This window comes from Trachypithecus francoisi, unplaced genomic scaffold (genome assembly GCF_009764315.1).
Source record: "Trachypithecus francoisi isolate TF-2019V2 unplaced genomic scaffold, Tfra_2.0 Lachesis_group20, whole genome shotgun sequence".
Lineage (NCBI taxonomy): Eukaryota > Metazoa > Chordata > Mammalia > Primates > Cercopithecidae > Trachypithecus > Trachypithecus francoisi.
The window spans coordinates 14,751,723-14,772,660 of record NW_022681466.1 but is presented as its reverse complement, the minus strand read 5'-3'; the positions used below and the strand labels follow the sequence as shown (position 1 = coordinate 14,772,660).

At 44.4% G+C, this 20,938-nt stretch overlaps 1 protein-coding gene, 1 long non-coding RNA gene and 1 pseudogene across 3 annotated transcripts; 1 reads left to right on the top strand and 2 right to left on the bottom strand.

Annotated features, from left to right (window-relative positions):
• Positions 1-1,150: 1,150 nt before the first annotated feature.
• Positions 1,151-19,087, bottom strand: LOC117066846 (leucine-rich repeat-containing protein 37A3-like). The gene is given in 7 exon segments (XM_033182645.1): positions 1,151-1,374; positions 4,521-4,625; positions 5,212-6,489; positions 6,491-7,008; positions 8,938-9,056; positions 17,970-18,044; positions 18,648-19,087. Coding segments are annotated over 6 exon segments (2,154 nt in total). The 5' UTR covers positions 18,041-18,044; positions 18,648-19,087; the 3' UTR covers positions 1,151-1,311.
• LOC117066847 lies at positions 12,726-14,936 on the bottom strand (annotated as a pseudogene). The gene has a single exon (XR_004430521.1). The product of XR_004430521.1 is annotated as an endophilin-A2-like (transcript).
• LOC117066848 lies at positions 17,336-20,262 on the top strand. Its single transcript, XR_004430522.1, has 2 exons — positions 17,336-17,376; positions 20,170-20,262. It is a non-coding gene; the product is annotated as an uncharacterized LOC117066848 (long non-coding RNA).
• Positions 20,263-20,938: the final 676 nt, after the last annotated feature.

Sequence of the window (20,938 nt, the reverse complement as noted above, 5' to 3'; positions counted from 1 at the left end):
GGCAACATATTGAGACCCCTTCTTTACAAAAAATACAAAAATTCACCAGGCTTGGTGGCACGTGCCTGTAGTTCCAGCTACTTGAGAAGCTGAGGCAGGAGGATCGCTTGAGCCTGGGAGGCAGAGGTTGCAGTGAGCCGAGATTGCACCACTGCACTCCAGCCTGGGTGAGAGTCAAACCTTGTTTCAAAAAAAAAAAAAAAAAAAAACAATCTAGCCTCGCAGTGGCTTCTTTCTGTAATCCCAACCCTTCCGGAGGCCTTTAAGGCAGGAGGATGCCTTGAGCCCAGGAGTTTGAGGCTGCAGTGAGCTATGATTCTGCCATTGCACTCTAGCTTGGGAGACAGAAACAGACCTTGTCACAAATATACATTTTTTTCTTTGCTTTCTTCTTCTTCTTCTTTTTTTTTTAAAGACAGGGTCTCACTCTTTCACCCTGTCACCCCCCAGGTAGGGGTGTAATGGCTCAACCTCAGCTCACTGCAACCTCCCAGGTTCAAGTGATACTCCCAACTCAGCCTACCAAGTAGATAGGACTACAGGTGCACACCACCACGCCTGGCTAATTTTTGTGTATTTTTTGTAGAGATGGGGGTTTTGTGAGGTTGCCCGAACTCCTGGGCTCAAGCGATCCACCCAGGTCAGCCTCCCAAAGTGCTGGGATTACAGGTGTGAGTCATTGCGCCCGGCCAGTCTTTTCCTTTTACTGTGTCCGTGGTTCAACAATTTCTTTTTTTCCTCGTTCTCTATGGACTTTCTACTTCATTTGGACTCTGCTTAGATTGGCCTAGTTTTCTCTTTAGTCAAATATTCAGGAAGCAATTTATTAAAATTAAAAAAGATTGGCCGGGCGCGGTGGCTCAAGCCTGTAATCCCAGCACTTTGGGAGGCCGAGATGGGCGGATCACGAGGTCAGGAGATCGAGACCATCCTGGCTAACACGGTGAAACCCCGTCTCTACTAAAAAATACAAAAAACTAGCCGGGCGAGGTGGCGGGCGCCTGTAGTCCCAGCTACTTGGGAGGCTGAGGCAGGAGAATGGCGTAAACTCAGGAGGCGGAGTTTGCAGTGAGCTGAGATCTGGCCACTGCACTCCAGCCTGGGCGACAGAGCGAGACTCCGTCTCAAAAAAAAAAAAAAAAAAAAAAGATCTAACAAGCTTTATTTTTATTATTGTTAAAAATCCTCATTTTGAAGAACACAACCACAAAGTAAAGAATGTTATCATTGATTTAACCAGCAAAAAAACAATATTTAATAATAACATTTAAAAAACATGGCTCCAGGCCATCTGGATGCCTTAACGTGGGCTCAGGGTTCTAACACTGATGAGGCTTCTTTAACTTCCTTCAATGCCCTTCTGTGGGAATGAATCTGTTTTGGAAGAAAACACAATTGAGATTATCCATCACAGCAACCACTATCTGCAAATCTGTATTCATTCCTTTTATTCATTATAAGTCTCATCTACCTGATAAGTTTTTTGAAGACAGGAATTGTATGATGTTCAACAGAGCTTTGATTCTTCCACAGTTCAGTCATCCTTGCTATCCTGCGGGGGACTGGTTCTAGGATACCGCCCCCACACCATGCCAGAATCGGTGGATGCTCAGTCCCTTATAATGGTGCAGTATTTGCATATAACCAACACATATCCCCCCAAATACTTTACTTACTTGGAGACAGGATCGTCCTGTCACTTAGGCTGGAGTGCAGTGTCACAATCACAGCTCACTGCAGCCTCAACCTCCTGGGCTCCAATGATCCTCCCACCTCAGTTTCTTTGGTAGCTGGGACTACAGGTGCATACCACCACACCTGGCTTTTTTTTTTTTTATTTTTATTGAAGACAAGGTCTCACTATGCTGCCCAGGTTGGCCTCCCAAAGTGTTGGGACTACAAGTGTCAGTCACCATGCCTGGTCCCATGTACTTTAGGTCATCACTAATAAAATGTATAGATATTGTACAATGGCAACAGTTGTTATACTGTACTTTCTATTTGTATTTTTATTGTTTCTTTTTTCAAATATTCACCTCATCCAGTTGAATCTGAAGATGTGGATCTGCTGATGAAGAGGGCTAACTGTATCTAACTTAGGGTCTTGCATGCAGCTGACACTTAATGCATTTTTTTGGCTGTTTTAGCTAACATTCAATGGACAATTGCTAATAAAAAACTCTTAAAAGTATGAAAAAAAAGGAAACCTGCTCTAAAGTGGCAGGAAAACCAGCCTGGGCAACATAGCAAGACCTTGTGTCTACAAAAAAGTTTTAAAATTTCACTGCCTGCCTGTAGTCCCAGCCACTCTGGAAGCTGAGGCAGGAGGATCCCCTAAGCCCAGGAGTTTGAGGTTACAGTGAGCTAGATCACACCATTGCTCTCCAGTCTGGGTGACAACAAGGCCCTGAGAAAGAGAAAAAGAGAAAGGAAAGGAAGGGAAGGGAAGAGTGTACGTATTTAAAAGAAAGAGGCAAAACTATCATTATTTGCATATAAAATAACAAATGTTAGCCAAAGAAGCCTAAGAGAATCAACTAAGATTTTACTGGAAGTAATATGAGAATTCAGTACGGCGACTAGAAACCAAATCAAGAGAGCAGCGCACAAAAGTCAAATACTTGTCAGATGCACCACCAATAACTAATTAGAAATGGAAGTAAGTCCCATTTACAATGGCAATACAAATGTATGAAGTATTTAGGAAGAAAAATACAAAGATCTGTTATGTAACAAAAGACGTGTAAGATCTGTATGATGGAAACCCTAAAACTCTTCTGAAAGACATTAACAAGAAATGAAGAAATGACATGAAATACCACGTTCCCAGAATGTTGTACAGATGTCAATTCTCAAATTAATCTACAAATTTAAGGTAATCCTATTCAAATCCCAAGATAGTTTTTGGTGGTAGCTATTTTTAAGACAGGGTCTTGCTCTGTTGTCCAGGCTAGAGTGCGGTGGTATGACCACAGCTCACTTCATCCTCAACCTCCCAGGCTCAAACAATCCTCCCACTTCAGCCTCTGAAGTCTCTCATATGGTGTCCAAGAAATGGGGACAAATCTCACAAAGGGACTAGGCTCAGGAGGGCTGGAATATTCAGGGAAGGTGTTTTTTTTGTTTTGTTTTGTTTTTGTTTTTTGAGGCAGAGTCTCGCTTTGTCACCAAAGCTCGAGTGCAGTGGCCCGATCTTGGCTCACTGCATGCTCTGCCTCCCAGGTTCACGCTATTCTCCTGCCTCAGCCTCACGAGTAGCTGGGACTACATGCGCCTGCCACCACGCACAGCTAATTTTTTGTATTTTTAGTAGAGACAGGGTTTCACTGTGTTAGCCAGGATGGTCTCGATCTCCTGACCTCATGATCCGCCGCCTCAGCCTCTGAAAGTGCTGGGATTACAAGCGTGAGCCACCACGCCTGGCCTATTCAGGGAAGGTTTCAAGCAGAAAGATGAACTTGAGTTGGCTTTGGAGAGATTCATGGGACTCCCACAGGCAGAGTGAAATAAGGGCATTTTAGATGGACAAATGCACAGACAAGAGCAGAAATGCGGATGGTGTGACTGGGGTATGGTGAGGGGCTGATCTGGCTGGAATGGAGGGCTGCCACAATAATGGAAATGGTAAATGAGGCAAATAAGGTTGGATTGGGAGCATGGCGTCAAGGTTGCCAGCTTATTAAATCACTCTTCCAATATGCTAGCAGTGGCCTCTTGGGAAAAGTAATACATCATGTAATCGAACAAAAGGCAAACAGAGGCAAGCTCCAGGAATGGGCACTGTGAACAGGACTCGCCCCAGAGTAGCCAGATGTAGGCTTTAGACATGTTAATGCAGGTTGAGCATCTCTGATCCGAGGGGGAATGTCTCACATGGTGTCCAAGAAATGGTGACACATCTCACAGAGGGCCGAGGCTCAGGAGGGCTGGAGTATGAGACATTCCCCCTCCCCTGTGAACTTAAAAATGTGGCCAACAATTTTTTTTTTAAATGGCTACTCTGTAGTGCTTTAACTGGACCTATTTAGACAATGCCTTACACACTGGAAAAGGATGATACTGTGTGAATCTAATAAGTCTACAAGACAATAGTTCTCTCTATTGGCTGGCTCCTTCCTCTCCAGGGTGATGACAACTTCGTGAGGGTGGAGATTATACGTCTCTCATCATTTCAGCAACAAGGAAATAAATTAGTGGCAGAGTAAGGGGTGACTTGGTGAGTACATCTAATTGTTGACATCGTTTTACGTGGGAGAAATTTTGCTATTATATCAACTTCTTAAAATAGTCTAGTGGGATTAACTTGGTTTCATTTCACAGAGACCTCCTGGAAATGAGGATCCTTTAAAATCCTGGAATATACACTGCAGTAAAAGAACAAAGTATACCTCAGCCTTAAAGGACTGAAAAAGAATGTCAAGTAGCAGCAGGTGGGGAAGTGGCTTTGGTTTTCAGTTTGTGAGCTCTGAATCCACAAAAAGACAGGACTGCATTCTGAAAACCTGAATTATTGTCCTTACCTCAATGAGACAAAAAATTATAACCACAATTGTTAGTATTACAGTCACAGATACTGCCAAGATGATTTTGTAGTCAAAAGCATATCCTGGAAAGTCTTTCATGAGCTAAAAAAAAAGGAAAGAACAATTAAAAAAAAAAAAAAGAGAATGGAAGCTAACTTCTCAAAACCCCAGTATTCCAGGTGAGTAGCTTACAGGTTTTTTTTTTTTTTTTTTTTGAGACAGAGTCTCACTCTGTCACCCAGGCTGGAGTGCAGTGGTGTGATCACGGTTCACTACAGACTCCACTTCCCTGGGTTCAGGTGATCCTCCCACCTCAGCCTCTCTAGTAGCTGGGACTACAGGCATGTGTCATCACCCCAGCTAATTTTTTTTTATTTTTGTGGAGACAGGGTTTCACTATGTTGGCCAAGCTGGTCTCAAACTCCTGACCTCAAGTGATCCACCCACCTCGGCCTCCCAAAGTGCTGGGATTACAGGCATGAGCCACCCCACCTCACCTGTAGTTCATCTTGTGTACTAATCTATTTCACTCTCTAAATGAGCAAAATGGGAGATCACAGTCATGGCCAAACTTACATGGCCAAGACAAGCTATGGCCTGGGAATTCCAGGTTCTCTGGTGTGGGCACTTTCCTGGCATACACTAAATGATGGGAAATCTGGGTCTCATGTTTCTGTGTGGTCCTCACCTCGCTCGACTTCTGCTCTTTCTGTTCACTCTGGGTTTCCATGCTCTCATTAATATAGTTCTCAGTTTTCCATTGGTCCGTATCCCATTCTGCCTTGGACGCCTTTACTTCCTTCTGCTCACTAAGAAGCTTCATCAGGAGGCCTGTCCTGGAGATGAGCTTGGCACAGGTCAGTTGCACATGGGTGTCAGAGCAGTCCATCTTTAAGGTCCGGATAACATGAGAAATAAACCTTCTCACATCCTCGGTGGGGATGAGGGATCGTAGCTGCTCGGTTAGCTGAATTTCAAACTGATCACCTGGGGATGAGAGCAATGGATAATTGAAGCTTTTGGGCTCGGGGGACAGGTCAGTGCCCACGTTGTTGTATTCCCATTGTGTTGGATCGGTTTGTTTAACAGATGGCCCTAAGTTGAACGCAATCCCAGCAGAATCTGCCTCAGGAGGATTGTAGTTTGTGTTTTCAGAGATGGTGCCTTCTGGCATAGTAGTGGTTTCCATAAAAATGTTTTCTTCGAAGGCATTTCTTGCAGTTGTGTCTTTTACCTTCGTGTTCTCTGTAGCACGTTCTGAAGTATCAAATAGTTTAGGATCCTTAGGACTCAGGTCTACTAAAGGCAAAAAAGCCCTTTGTGAAGGGGAATTTATGAGGCTGTTCGCTGCAGAGAATGGCGGCCTGTTTGCAAGCATCAGTCTATCAAGATAATTTTTCTTTCTCAAATTTCGACTCTTTTTGGCCTTGGGTGTTCTGTGGGCCACACGGTAGCGAGTTTTATGATAGCGGTAGTTTTTTCTGGAACGTACGATTGGTCTAGCAGCCTTTGTATTCTTAACTCTAGCCTCTGCATTTTCTAAAATTAAAATACTGTAGGTTGAGTCTTTTGATCTGTCTCTGACCTGAGGTAGGGCTTTTGCAGGGGTGGAAGCAGAAGGCTCGCCCATGAAGAAGCGTTTCAGCACAGAGGAGAATGCCGCCTTACGCTCTTGGGTGAATGAAGGCTTCATGTAGATGGCATTTCCTGCTAACTTCTCGGGCCCCTGCTCTATGTGAGGCTGTTCCAGCTCCCCTGGGACTGGGCTCCTGAGCCTTTTTTCTTGGGCAGCGTTCTCCACAAATGCCCGTGCACCCTCCTCCCTCCTGGTGCTCTGCTTTCCCACCTCTTTGAAGTGCCTTTTCTGGATGCTCCTTGGGCCCAGGAGGACTCTGTTCACTCTCTGCAGGTTTTTGCCTACACTTTGAATCTTTATCAGGCTGTTTTCCTGTGGTTGGATAAATGAATGATTTCTTTTCAAATATTTGGCGTTTAAATTTCTTACCTAGAAGGCTGGTCTGCATAAGCATGGCAGTTTTTTCTTCCCTTTTAACTTCATCGATTTTTTCTTGTGTTTCTGCATGTAACACATTTTCTAGCAAATACAGCTTTCTCAATTTATTTTCATAACTTGAGTTGTTGGATGCAGGTTGAAGAGAGGGGCCCTTTGTATTGTTTTCCAAAATACTCAGGGGCCTATCTCCATCTTGCGCATTAGAAAAGAGTAGTTTCATGAATGGTAACAACATTGATTCCGCATCTAGATTTCCTGCTGAGAAATAAGGCAAGATGTAACTTAGTGCACTGATAACCTCACTCTCATCATTGGTGTCTAGCTGCTCACTCCCAAAGCCTGACAAGTTGATGCCACTGCTGTCTGAGGGTGCCTCCGGCTCAATAGTCAGCTCAGTGCTCGTGTGCTCCTTCCGGGCCTGTAACACCTTCATGAACGCTCCTTCTCGATTCCCTATGGATGCTTCTTCATCTGTGAAAAAAGAAGAGACTGCTTTGATCATGAAAGATGATGGGACGGCATGCATCAGTCCACAGCTGTACGCCCCAGTCACACGGAGTAGGAGTCAGCAAACATTCGAGTGCCATTCAGAGCGGAAACATACACCCAATCCTAAACCTATGAAATGGCAACAAAAGGAGGAAAAAACATCTTTTGAAAACATGGCCACCTACTTGGAACATTCCATAGTGTGACACAGAGTAAGTCTGCTTAGGATTATTCTGTTGATCCCCAGGGGCCAGTTGCCCAGTGCTCAGTCAAAGCTCAAGGTGGAAGACAAGTGCTACCATGATGACCTGATGAGCTGGCCTCTCTGCAGACTGCTCCGTACCCTGTGCTGTCCTGCCTCAGATGCAGAGAGAGCACAAGGCTCCCTCTCTCCTTGTCCTCGGTGTACCTGTAGTCTCGCTACCATCACAGCTGAATGCAATGAAAGGCAGTCCTCTGAGAGGAGCAGGGTGGAGATGCTAAAGTGGAGGATCCCTCCCATTGCTGATAGATCCTCATCTGGCACACGCGCCACCCACCCACCCCATTCTCTGCTCCCACATACTGTAGCCCCATCACAGAAGACGCGACATGGAAAAAACTGTGTCCACCCTAATTCTTTTCTTAAATTTGGGCAGGGATTCAGGGTGTAGGTTAAGAGATTTTTAATTTGCCAGATTGTAGGCTTATGTTGTTGAATGTACAATGAATCTATGGTATGACAGCAGTTTCTGGATAAACATTACTTGAGGTCCTAAAATGCAGAAGGGAAAATGCAACTTTCGTCAGATGCCTACTTTGCTTTCATTTCATCTCTAATATTTTGGATGCGGAATCATCCAAAGCTTCTGACTGCATGAAGGTCAAATGTACCAGTGTGCAGCTGGCTTTCTTTTCCAGAATTAAAAGTATCTTGGGCGGTGCTGAGGGTCAGAGGAAGAAGTCAAGATTGTGAGAAAGGAGAAAGATGGGCTTGGGGAGAACACAGAATTGGGACAGAAGACCTGGCACAAGGTACAGCACCTAGCACCTCTGATCTTGTTTTTCCTCATCTGTAAAAGGAGATTACCAATGCTTTTCTGCCCACCTCTTGGGGAGAAGGGAAGAATATAATTGGTAAAAAAAAGTTTTGAAAAATAAGCAACATTTTCTTTAAATAAGTAGCCAGGCATTATTCATCATCCACCCCATATCACTGGTAGATACCTGTATTCAAGCTATCCGGACATGAAAGCAGTCACATTTTAGAAGTCATGAAGTTGGTGCTAATAAACCTAATCTACAGAAAAACTCCTGAAAGCACTTGAGCATTTGTTCTGTGAATAGAAAGGTTTGAGATTCAGAGCAAGTTCAGAGTTGGATGGTCTAAGCTTGGAAAATCCCTCATTCCATTAGAAGAGCCAGGTAGCAATTTCTGGTTATGGAACCAGAAGCTCTCAGGCTTCAAATAAAATAGCATCACTTGTACTCTTATAAAATTGTAAAAACAAAAACAAAAAAACCCGGATCTACATCTGTCCTATAAGGCCACGAGTACTTGAGATCTCATGGATATAAAACCAGCTTACAAACTACATTGCACTGTATGAAGAAATTATCACTGGGGGCAAAGCACCAAGCAGAGAGCACAGTACACAGTGTGTGGATGTCAATGTTACTGCCTAGTCTTCCCATTCCTTTCTCTTGGTCCTTTATGCATATGGAACAGTTCCATTATTACATTTTCTAATAATAACTGAGAACCTGACTCAAGGGAATAGTTCAGAAATTGAGGGAGTTTAACTCTGAATGAGTAAATAAAAATAAAGCAATTATATCATTACTTTACAAATTTATCAATTAAAAATAAAAAATTTAAAAACAAATACTTAAAATAATGTAACAATTGATCACCAGGCAATTTGGACTCACGACAATGTATGGTGCTTGTCAGACAGGTACTGTTGCAATGCAGCTTGACTGTCTTGCAGACAGCCTCAATGCTGTTTTTAAATTGGCAGAGGCAGCAGGCCATATGGCTAGGTAAGATCCTATAGATGAAAACAGAGAACAATAAATTAGTGGTAAAGCGGTTGAGTAGGTAAAGGAGGCAGGCCAACGCTACCAGAGGGCTGGGTGAAAAGGTGTTATTGAGGCCTGTGGACTGAACAGTTGGGTAGGAACTAGAAGGCCCAAAGGAAGGAGGACAGAGGTGCCCAACTGAAGGGTAAGCATGGCAGTGAGTATGGTATGCTTAGAATAAAGGTGGTTGGGATTAGAATTGGGTGACGCTGATCAGTAGTTTAATTCAGAAGTATTTCTTCCCAACTCAAAAGTCTCACTTTGGGCTCAAAGTACACAGGAAGAAGGTAGACTTCTAAGAAGAGTCTGAATAAGTCCCCAACTTCTGGAGGCCCTTTCTCAATTCCTGTTGGGAGTGGGAAATACTAGAAATTACTCTGGGCATTAAAAATAGCTTAGTTCAACGTGGATTGTGGGGTTAAAAAAATAACAGAGATTGCATTGGTCAAATCTGGACAATTTGAGCATTCAAAAGAATAACAACAATAATAAGCTATAACATAATTAATATATAAAAAAGAATCAATGAAGAATGATATTAAAAAAGAAAGGAGTTGTTCTTTAATGAAACAAAGCCAGATAATAAATGTGGAAGGAATGACAGAATTTTAAAAAGTGTCACTTTGCAACCACCAGTAATAAAAATTGATTCAGACAAGGATTATCACTGATGGACAGCTGGGTGAAAAGACATCTGAGAACAGGATCTTCACTGATCTCAAAGTACTACCTCACACATTATTTATTAACTATAGGAAAAATTACTTTTTTAAAAAACGAGACAAGGTCTGACTCTATCACCCAGGCTGAAATACAGTGGCAAAATCATAGCTCACTGCAGCCTTGACCCCTCTGGGCTCAAGTGACCCTTCAAATTCAGTCCCTGGGACTATAGGCTTGCACCACCACACCCAGCTAATTTTTTTTTTTTTTTTTTTTTTTTTGTATTTTTAGCAGACACAGGGTTTCACCTTTTGCTCAGGCTAGTCTAAAACTCCTAGACTCCAGCAATCTGCTTGTCTCAGCCTTCCAAAGTGCTGGGATTACAAGCATGAGCCACCACACCCAGCAAAATAACTACAATGGAGAGACCTGGAAGATTACCTTCAACAAGTGATCAAACCTCATATTACAGGTCACCTGCGATCCCGAGGCAGGAAGGATACATCGCCTATGCAGTATTCTTCCCAAAAATGCTTCACTTGAATCTCATCATGAGGAAACAGAGAAATCCAGATTGTAGGACAATTTACAAGACAACTATCTTTGACTCTTAAAACATGCCAACGTCATGAAAGATCAAAGAAAGTAGAGGAATGTTTTAGATGAAAGGAAATGAAGACATGACACGCAGTGCCTGATCTTTGATTGGATTCTGTACTGTTCTTTCATCTTTCTGCCATGTTTGAATTTTTTTCAAAGTATAAATTTGGGCAAAAGAGATAACCAAGACAATTGATTAATTTATTGTTATGGCTTATTGGGGGCAGTTTCAGAAGATAAAAACAATCTCTGTAACTGGAGTAAAAGGTTAATCTTAGGCAGTATAGCATGGTCATTAAGAATACAGATTCCACAGCCAGACTAGGCTTAAATCCCAGCTCCACTAATAACGTGAATTTGGGAAAACTGCTTAATCTCTTTCCTTGGCCTTGTTATAATAGTACCTACCTCTAATAAGTTTTGAGGATTAAATGAAATCAATACGTGAAAAATGCCTGGCACACAGTGAGTGGTCAATAAATGTTAATGACTATAATTATTACGTTACAGAGGTTTTGGGTGGGCGGGGAGGGGGCGCACTTTTCTGAGTCCTCCAAAAGGATGGCTTTATTAGGGCCACATTAAGACTGTGGAGACAGAAGAGTGTTTCATGGATATCTGAAGTCTATGAGTTGGGGGTACAATGTATAGAGTTTTAGATTACAACTGCATCCAATAAGTTGGCCTGACACATCTTTCAAACCTACAGAGGAATAATCACAAGTGACTAGTATTACTCCTTTGGGTCCAGTGGAAGCCTCTGATCTTCATGCGGACTGGACCCAGAACCGTAACCCAGCATTTTATTATACAGCAACCTTAACTCTGACACAAAGGTGTTTCTTTTGTTTGTTTTGAAGCTGGGTCTCGCTCTGTTACACAGGCTGAGTGCAGTGGTACAATCTTGGCTCACTGAAGCCTCTGTCTCCTGGGCTCAAGTGATCCTCCCACCTCAGCCTCCTGAGTAGCTAGAACTACAGGTTTGTGCCACCACACCTGGCTCATTTTTGTACATTTTGTAGAGATGGGGTTTCATCATGTTGCCCAGGCTGGTCTCGAACTCCTGAGCTCAAGCAACCCTTTCTCCTTGGCCTCCCAAAGTGCTGGGATTATAGGCACGAGCCTAGAGGTTTTGTTATTCTTTTCCTGCTCCCAACTTTTGATTTTAAACATTTTCTTTTTTTTTTTCTTTAAGCCTTAGGATGGCTGGGAAGCATTTTCAAATGGTCTAACGAACACCTGTATAACTTTCATCTGGAATCCACAGTAGCTAATACTTTGTCACATTTGCTTTCCATGTGTGTTTGTCTATACATTTTCTGGACAAACTATTTGAGAGTCAGTTGCAGACATAACGACCCTTCACCATTAAAGACTTCAGTGTGCAGCCCCCAAGAACCAAGGCATTCTCCTACATAACCAGAATACTATCATCACCCAATGAAACTTAATAATATTATCATTGCCTACTATGTAATCCATATACACATTTTCACAATTGTCCTAATCATATCATGGCTTAAGAAATTGAGAATCCAATCAAACATCACCAAACATCAGACATTACATTTAGTGTTCATGATTTTTTTTTTCTTTTTGTAGAAAGACATTTAATACTTCTGTTTACAAAATTCAGGCACACATTTCACTTTGCGCTGGACCGTGTCCAAGGCTGTGTGCTCATCTCTGCCAGGGTGTCTGCGCCCTTCATGTACTGCTGACAAAGGGCGCAGAGCAGAGCCTGGGGTCCAGAGGCTTCAGGCTGGGCCACAGTGGGAGAGGAATGTGAATGTGGCCCAGTCCAGAGGACCCCCCATTTCATCGATTTTGGATCGGGTGACAGACAAAGCAGATGTTGGGGCTGCGGACCTACTGGTCTGGGCAGGGGTCTGGAGACCCCAGGGCCGCCTGCTGTGGCCTAGAGGAGATGGTCAGGGCCACTTCCCACAGGGTGGGGTGGTAGCGGCTGGGAAAGGGGAGGCCTGGCCACCAGGAGCTTTAACATTTGCTCACTGGAGCCTTTGTGCTTGGCCCTCAGCAGCACGGCTGGGGCTGTGATCCCGTGCGAAGTGTGCTGGGGTGTATGTGGGTGGTTGGTGGTGGCAGCTTGTGCTAGAGTGACACAGGCCTCCGTGGCCCTGGCTGGGGGCAGTTGAAAAGCTGAAAAGGCCGAGACGGGTGGATCACGAGGTCAGGAGATCGAGACCATCCTGGCTAACACGGTGAAACCCCGTCTCTACTAAAAAATACAAAAAACTAGCCGGGCGAGGTGGCGGGCGCCTGTAATCCCAGCTACTCGGGAGGCTGAGGCAGGAGAATGGCGTGAACCTGGGAGGCGGAGTTTGCAGAAAAAAAAAAGAAAAGCTGAAAAGGTACTTGGCTTTGTGAGGGCGGGGCTTGGGAGGCGGGGCCCTGAAGGAGGCTATGTTCTCTGTCCTGGGACAGATCCCAGCTGGCCTCTGTCCCCGGGCTGCAAGCTGACAGCAGGCAGGGGAAGCAGTGAGGCCCTCTGCCCTGGCCTTGGGGAGGAGTGCATGTGTGAGGTGGGGGTGCAGTGGCCCTGGAGTGGGGCCAGGGCCCATCTCCAGCACCAGGCTGGGACAGGATTTAAAACCAAGGTCCTGTCTCTGAGCCAACCCGGGGGACGCTTGATCTCATCCTGTTAAGGCCACAGGACACGACGGCAGGCAGTGGGCCGGGTCCCTGTGGGATCAGGACGGAGGTGGGTGCTGCCGCGGTGGAACACTAGTGTTTGTGAGAGTACCTTAGGATTAGCCCCGCCTGGGCCAGCTAGGCAAGGAGTTGGGGAGTGAGGAGGAGGCTGGCGCAATGCAGTAGGGAAGGCAGCTGTCACCGTTGGGGGTCAGCGCCAGTGTAAACAGGCGTCCCCACCCACCCAGATAAGCCCCCCACCCAAGTGTGGCTCCCTGCTCAGGGAGTACCTCGAGGACCTGGGACTGGGTGACACCGGCAGGCTTGGACACCATCCTAGCAGCAGGAGCCTGGAGGAAGGCAGAAGACCCGGCAGGGGGTGCCGCCCAGTGTGGACAGAGGGGCGGGGCGCTGGCGAGTCACTGCGGCAGGGGCACGAGCGTGTCCACGTAGCTGAGCAGGAAGAAGCCCGACTGGCCGTCCAGCATGCCCTATACCAGTTGTAGTTGATCTGGTTGGTCAAGGTGATGACGTCACCCTCATGGAAGCCCAGTTCCCCATGGTTCTAGGGTTCGAGGTTGTACAGCACCTTGCAGCTCCACTCGTCTATGGGTGGCATGCTCCTGCTAGGAGTCCAGATGGGCTTGTCGGAAGATCGGAAAGAGGAAGCTGTGATCTTGGGGACTGTGGTGCTGGGGAAGCCCCCGTTGGACTGCTCAGGCTCTCCGAGGTCAAAGGGCTCCCGGGACTTGGGCTTATACTCCCGCTTGGGGCGTGAGGAAGCTTCCTGCATTCTGCGCTTGGGCTTCTCTGCCAGCTTGTCCGGGATCTGCACGGCCCGCAGGTAGCAGTCCAGCTGCGCCTCCACCAGGGTTGGGAGCTAACTCACCTGCTCGATATTGGTCTCCAGGAGGTTGCGCATGCTGGTTTCTACCACCTCCTTGGACTCCTCAAACTTCTCCAGCACCTGGCGCAGCTCCTCATTGGGGATCTTGCCCTGCCGCTTCTTCTTTTAGTCAAAGTCCAGGCGTCGGCCCTCCAACTGGTGGTGCTGGATCTCCTTCAGGTCGTTCTCGCACAGGTTCTGGAGGTGGTCAATGAAGTTCTGCTTGACCTCTATGTCCAGGGAGTCCTTCACCTCCACCAGGTGCTTCATGGACTTGCCAACATCCAGCAGTGTGTCACCGAAGTTGGACTCACCGCCTAGCTCCTTCAGGTGGGGGATCAGGTACTCGCTCAGGAGCCCCTCCGACTGCAGGTAGCTGGGGTTCTTCACCTGGCCCCAGATCTCGGACACCATGTTGAGCATGGTCAGCTTACCTGCGAGGCTTGGGTTGGGCTGCAGGTACTTGATGGTCCTGGCCAGCACTTCCGTCACCGCCTTGCTGGTGACATCCACCTTCTCCATCTCTTTGAAGTCATCATCCAGCTTGGTCCCCTCAGCCCCTCCCACCTTCTCACTGACCAGCTGGCTTGCCTTGTAGAAATGGTTCTTCAGCCCCACCACCGACATGCCCGCTGCCGAGCCTCCCACCGGGACAGTGCCAGCGACAGGCTTCCAGGCGCCGCCAACCCTCTGCCCGCCTCAGCAGCCCCCGTTGGCACCGCCTCCGCCACGTGCTTGCCAGCCCCAGCGCCGCCTAGTGTTCATGATTCTTCAGTCTCCTTCAATATAGAACTGTTCCCAGGATTGTTTTAAAGTATACTGACAAACCTTTGAGACTGTAAATGACCTGACGTATACATTATCTTTACTTGAGAATGGTAATTTTTCAATACGCCATTAAAGATCATTACACATGAGACAAGACAAATGCACTGGCCTACTTACTTTGTATATAAATGTGTAAACTCCTGAAGACTTCCAGTAATAAACTCCAATAAGGCAGTTAGTTCAATGTCTGTATGGCCTTGGTGACAAATGGTTACAGAGAATGAGAGCAGTTTTCCTATCCACTAATGGTCAAGACAAAAGCAGACAGATCCTCACTGTCTTAGAGACCCAAGTGAGAAAGCTGGTCGATGAAGAGGACTTCATCCAGAGAGGAAGGGATCTAGCTGACAGGGAAGATGCTGCAGGAGGCTGAGGGAAGTGAGGCTAGAGCAGTAAAACAGATCTGACGATGTGGTCAAGATAAGAAAGTGACCTGACAAAAATTAACAGAGTGTGAAATGAAGGGCCCTTTCCATGCTAATCTTGCATACTGCCCTCAACCAGCCTTAGCAAAACAGAGTTTCTATTTAGTTTGCCATATTGTGGGGTGGTGGCACTATTTAAGTTGCAGTCAGTTGTGTAACAAACTCACAGTAGGGCCCTGCAGAAATACATACATATACACACACACATATATATACACACATATATACATATATATAATTTTTTTTAAGACAACGTCTTGCTCTGTCACCCAGGCTGGAGTGCAGTGGTGCCATCTTGGCTCACTGCAACCTCCACCTCCTGAGTTCAAGTGACCCTCCCACCTCAGCCTCCCTAGTAGCTGGGACTACAGGCCTGTGCCACCACACCTGGCTAATATATATATACACACACACATATACATATATGCACACACACACACATATATATACACACATACACACACACACACACACACACACATCTGTATATATATATAATTGCAAAGAAGGCCAGGCACGGTGCCTCATGCCTGTAATCCCAGTACTCTGGGAGGGTGAGGCAGGAGGATCACTGAGGCCAGGAGTTTGAAACCAGCCTGGGCAACATCGTGAGACCTCGTTTCTCCAAAAAATAAATATACAATTGCAAAAAAAAAAAAAAAAAAATACATCCTCACACCATATATTCAAATGAACTAAAAACGGATCATAGACCTAAATGATAGTATTTCTGGGAGAAGACATAGGAGTGAATCTTTTCCACTTTGGACTAGACAACAGGTTCTTAAAGATTTCTTAGGTACGGAACAAAAAAGCACAAGCCATAAGAAAAAACTGCTAACTTAAAGCTGATCAAAATTAAAAACTTCTACTTTTCAGAAAACACTTTTAGTTTAATTATTATTAATTTTTTTTTTTTTTTTTTGAGACAGAGTCTCACTCTGTTGCTCAGGCTGGAGTACAGTGGTGCAATCTTGGCTCATTGCAACCTCCACCTCCCAGGTTCAAGCACTTCTTGTGCCTCAGCCTCCTGAGTAGCTGGGATTACAGGTGTGTGCCACCACACCTGGCTAATTTGTGTATTTGTAGTAGAGATGGGGGTTTTGCCACGTTGGCCAGGATGGTCTCGAACTCCTGACCTCAAGTGATCCACCTGCCTTGTCCTCCCAAAGTGCTGGGATTACAGGTGTGAGTCACTGTGCCCAGCTAGAAAATATTTAGAATGAAAAGACAAACCACAACCTGAGAGAAGATATTTACCAAACACATATCTAAAAGGCCTTGTTTTTTGTTTTATTTACTTGTTTAATTTTTTAGATAGTATCTCATTCTGTGACCCAGGCTGGAGTGCAGTGGTGATCACAGCTCACTGCAGCCTCGACCTCCCGGCTCAAGCAATCCTCCCACCTCAGCTTCCCGAGTAGCTGGGACCACAGGTGAGCACCACCACACCTGGCTGATTTTTATATTTTTGGTAGAGACGAGGTTTCACCATATTGCCCAGGTGGTCTCAAACTCCTGACCTCAAGCAGTCCTCCTGCCTCAGCCTCCCAATGTGCAGGGACCACTGTACCTGGTCCCTGAAAGGACCTGTATCTAGAGTCTATAAAGCACTCTTAAAATTCAATAATAATGAATCTTTCATAGGGTTACAGGGAAAAAAAACCTCAATAAAAAGACTAGTATCCAATTAAAATATGGGAACAGATTTGAACAATTTAGTAAAGAAGATATTTGCACATGAATATTCAACATCACTAGCTATTAAAGAAATGCAAATTAAAACCACAATGAGATTCCACTACACATCAAGCAGTAGAAAGGCAAACATTTCTTTAAAAACTGAAATATAAGAATCTGCTGGACCGGGCCAGGCGTGGTGGCTCACGCCTGTAATCCCAGCTCTTTGGGAGACCAAGGCGGGTGGATCAAGTGAGGCCAGGAGTTTGAGACCAGCCTGGCCAACAAGAAACCCCATCTCCACTAAAAATACAAAAATTAGCTGGGTGTGGTGGTGCGAGGCTATAATCCCAGTTACTCAGGAGGCTGAGGGGAGAAGAATCGTTTGAACCTGGGAGGCAGAGGTTGCGGTGAGCTGAGATCTTGCTGCTGCACTCCAGCAACGAGGCTCTGTCTCAAAAAAAAAAAAAAAAAAAAAATCTGCTGGGTCGAGTGCGGTGGCTCACACCTGTAACTCAAGCACTTTGGGAGGCCGAGGCGGGTGGATCAATTGAGGTCAGGAGTTCGAAACCAGCCTGGCCAACATGGTGAAACCCTGTCTCTACTAAAAATACAAAAATTTGCTGGGCGTGGTGGCATGCACCTGTAAGCTAAGCTACTCGGGAGGCTGAGGCAGGAGAATCACTTGAACCTGGGAGGCGGAGGTTGCAGTGAGCCTAGGTCACGCCGCTGCACTGCAGCCTGGGTGACAGCGAGACTCCGTTTCAAAAAAAAAAAAAAAAAAAGCGAAGTGAAAGAAGCCAAACATAAGAGGCGACACGCTATATGATTTCATTTATAAGACATTCTGGAAAAGGCGAAAGTATAGGAACAGAAATCAGATTAGTAGCTAACAGGGGCTGATGGTGAGGGGAGGGAATCGACTACAAAGGGATACAAGGGGCCTTTTTGAGGCAACAGAAATGCTTTATATTGGGAATGTGGTGGTGGTTATGTAACTATACATCTGTCAAAACTCATCAAACTGTACCCTTAAAAAGGGTGAATTACATGAAAATTATATATCAATAAACCTGACTTTAAAAAATAATAAAACAAACCTAAAGATCCAATTAAGTAAAAATAAATCTAAGAAAAAAATAACTTACAGTTTTTCCAGTTCAATAGTCATCGTGAGAATGTTCTTAAGTGTTGCAAGTGGGACTTGTGTTTTTCCCATGTCTCTAAGGAAGAAAGCCGAAACATTCATGATATGAACCCCAATAAAAAATTCTGTACTTAAAAAGATAATTCAAAGACATGTGATTACTTCAATATCGGCTTCTCTATAAAACAAGTCAGCTCAACAATTTATTTGCCACAGAATTCCAGAGACCTCTTATTAAAGAAATTTGATTTGCATCATCAAATTAATGATATTCAAGAATAGAACTTACATTTTTTCTTTTTTTTTTTTTTTTTTTACCATTTATCTTACTTCTCATTTCATATTGCATTCACCCATCTTGATTATTTACTCTTTTCTTCCTTTTTAGAATAATGAACACCTATTCTTCTTTGCTTTCTTGGTTAAGTAATATTCCTCCATGTGTCTACATGTTCCAAATCCATACAGGTTCTTCAACACTGTTCTCTTGCCCTGCTGGCTGTCTTGACCATTACACATCCTTTCTTAATCCTTTTCTTTGCCAATAACTTTTTTCAATAACTCAGTTAAAATTTAAATTATGACTTTTTAGCCTAAATGCAAAATACTTAATCTTTGATGAAAAATTTAAAAAGAGCATAAATCATCTCATGACTCATGAAAGTGCTATAGTACTTACAAATATTTTAATGCCGGCAATTTAAAGAGATACGGATCTTCAACAGTTGTCAGAGGATTGTGATTGAGAATTCTGAAAAATTCAATAGAATTAAAATTATCTGCATTTTCAATGTGTGAAATTGCATAAAAAGTTTATAGTCATTTTTTGGTATGGAACTTGTAGGTAAAAAAAAAAAAAATTTTCTATTTTTACCTAATAAATCACCATTAGACTTCGTAAAGCACTATTCCTTTGGGAACTACCTAGGTCTCTAGAAGATAAAGTAGAGGAGAGAAACGGGAAGAAATAGAAAAAATTTTAAAAAGTGGATAGCAAAGGAAAAATATGCCACAGAACTTTTCAGGTCAAAAACCCTAGAAGTGACTGTTGGTGGGAAGCCCTGACTCTGTAGGAAACACTATTTCTAGTGTCCTCCATAATTCAGGTTGCTTGTCCTACTTCAAGTTGCTCATTTTTGTTGTTGTTGCTGTTTTGTTTTGTTTTGTTTTTTTGAGATGGAGTTTTGCTCTGTCACCCAGGCTGGACAGCAATGGCTCCATCTTGGCTCATTGCAACCTCCACCTCCTGGGTTCAAGCGATTCTCCTGTCTCAGCCTCCTGAGTAGCTGGGATTACAAGTGCCTGCCACCACTCCCAGCTAATTTTTGTATTTTTAGTAGAGACTGGGTTTCATCATGTTGGCCAGGCTGGTCTTGAACTCCTGACCTCAGGTGATCCACTCCCTTCAGCCTACCAAAATGTTAGGATTACAGGTGTGAACCACTGTGCCTGACTGCTTGCCTTTTATCTTTGCAAAGTTTTTCAAATTCATGGTTTAATTTGCACAGTTAAGGAAAAAAATAGGACCAATTCTTTTGCTTTATAGCCAAAGAAAAAGGGATAAATCTAAGAGAAGGAAGAACGGGTCAAAACCATACTCCCATCATATACTCCCACTTGTCTTGTATGACATCACAGCCTTTGTTACATTGCATGTAATCACCTGTCTACTTGTCAGTCTCCTGGACTATCAGGCTCCTTGAGGGCAGAGACCACATCTTATTCTCATTGTCATCCCTGTGCCTGGCATGATGTCTGAAATTTACTAGGCATTTAATAAATGTTTATTGGGCCGGGCGTGGTGGCTCATGCCTGTAATCCCAGCACTTTGGGAGGCTGAGGTGGGCGGATCACCTGAGGTCAGGAGTTTGAGACCAGCCTGACCCACACGGAGAAACCCCATCTCTAGTAAAAATATAAAATTAGCCAGGTTTGGTGGTGCATGCCTGTAATCCTAGCTACTTGGGAAGGCTGAGGCAGGAGAATCGCTTGAACCTGGGAGGTGGAGGTTGTCGTGATCCAAGATCGCACCACTGCACTCCAGCCTGGGCAACAAGAGCAAAACTGTCTCAAAAAAAAAAAAAGTTTACTGAATAAACAAACGACATTTTGTTTATATGTCAACAAAATGAATAAATTCATTTCGATGAGAATTTTTATTCCAAAATGCTGCAATCTATTTTCTTTTTAATTCTTTTAAGTGAACAAGAAAAAGAAAAGAAATAGGAAGAAATAAAAGAAAATCAGCCTTTACATTAACCCAAGAATCATCACTTTTGCAGAAATTATAAAAATAATAATTATTACAGTGAGTATCTATTGGGCTGCTAGGTGTTTGTGATCGGCATTTCACATTTAATCCTCACAACAACCTTATGTGCTAGATATTATTGCCCTATTTTATAAATGAGGAAACTGAGGTTACACAACTTGTCCTAGGTCACCAAGCTATTAAGAAGCTAAACTGCTGGGTGCGGTGGCTCACGCCTGTAATCCTAGCACTTTAGGAGGCTGAGGCAGGCAGATCACCTGAGGTCGGGAGTTCAAGACCAGCCTGACCAACATAGAGAAACCCCATCTCTACTAAAAATACAAAATTAGCTGAGTGTGGTGGCGCATGCCTGTAATCCCAGCTACTAGGAGACTGAGGCAGGGGAATCGCTTGAACCTGGGAGGTGGAGGTTGCGGTGAGCCAAGATCGTGCCATTGCACTCCAGCCTGGACAATAAGAACAAAACTCCATCCCCTCCCCCCCCCCAAAAAAAAGAAAAGAAAGAAAAAAGAAGCAAAGCTGTAATCTGAACTCACGTGCTTAATCTGTAGGAAGAAAAAGGGTTTACTTTAACCTTACGGGTTTTTACATTTTTCTTTTCTTTCTTTCTCTTTCTTTCTTCATTTCCCTCCCTCCCTTCCTTCTTTTGAGTCAACATTTCCATTTATTGGCCGGGCATGGTGGCTCATGCCTGTAAT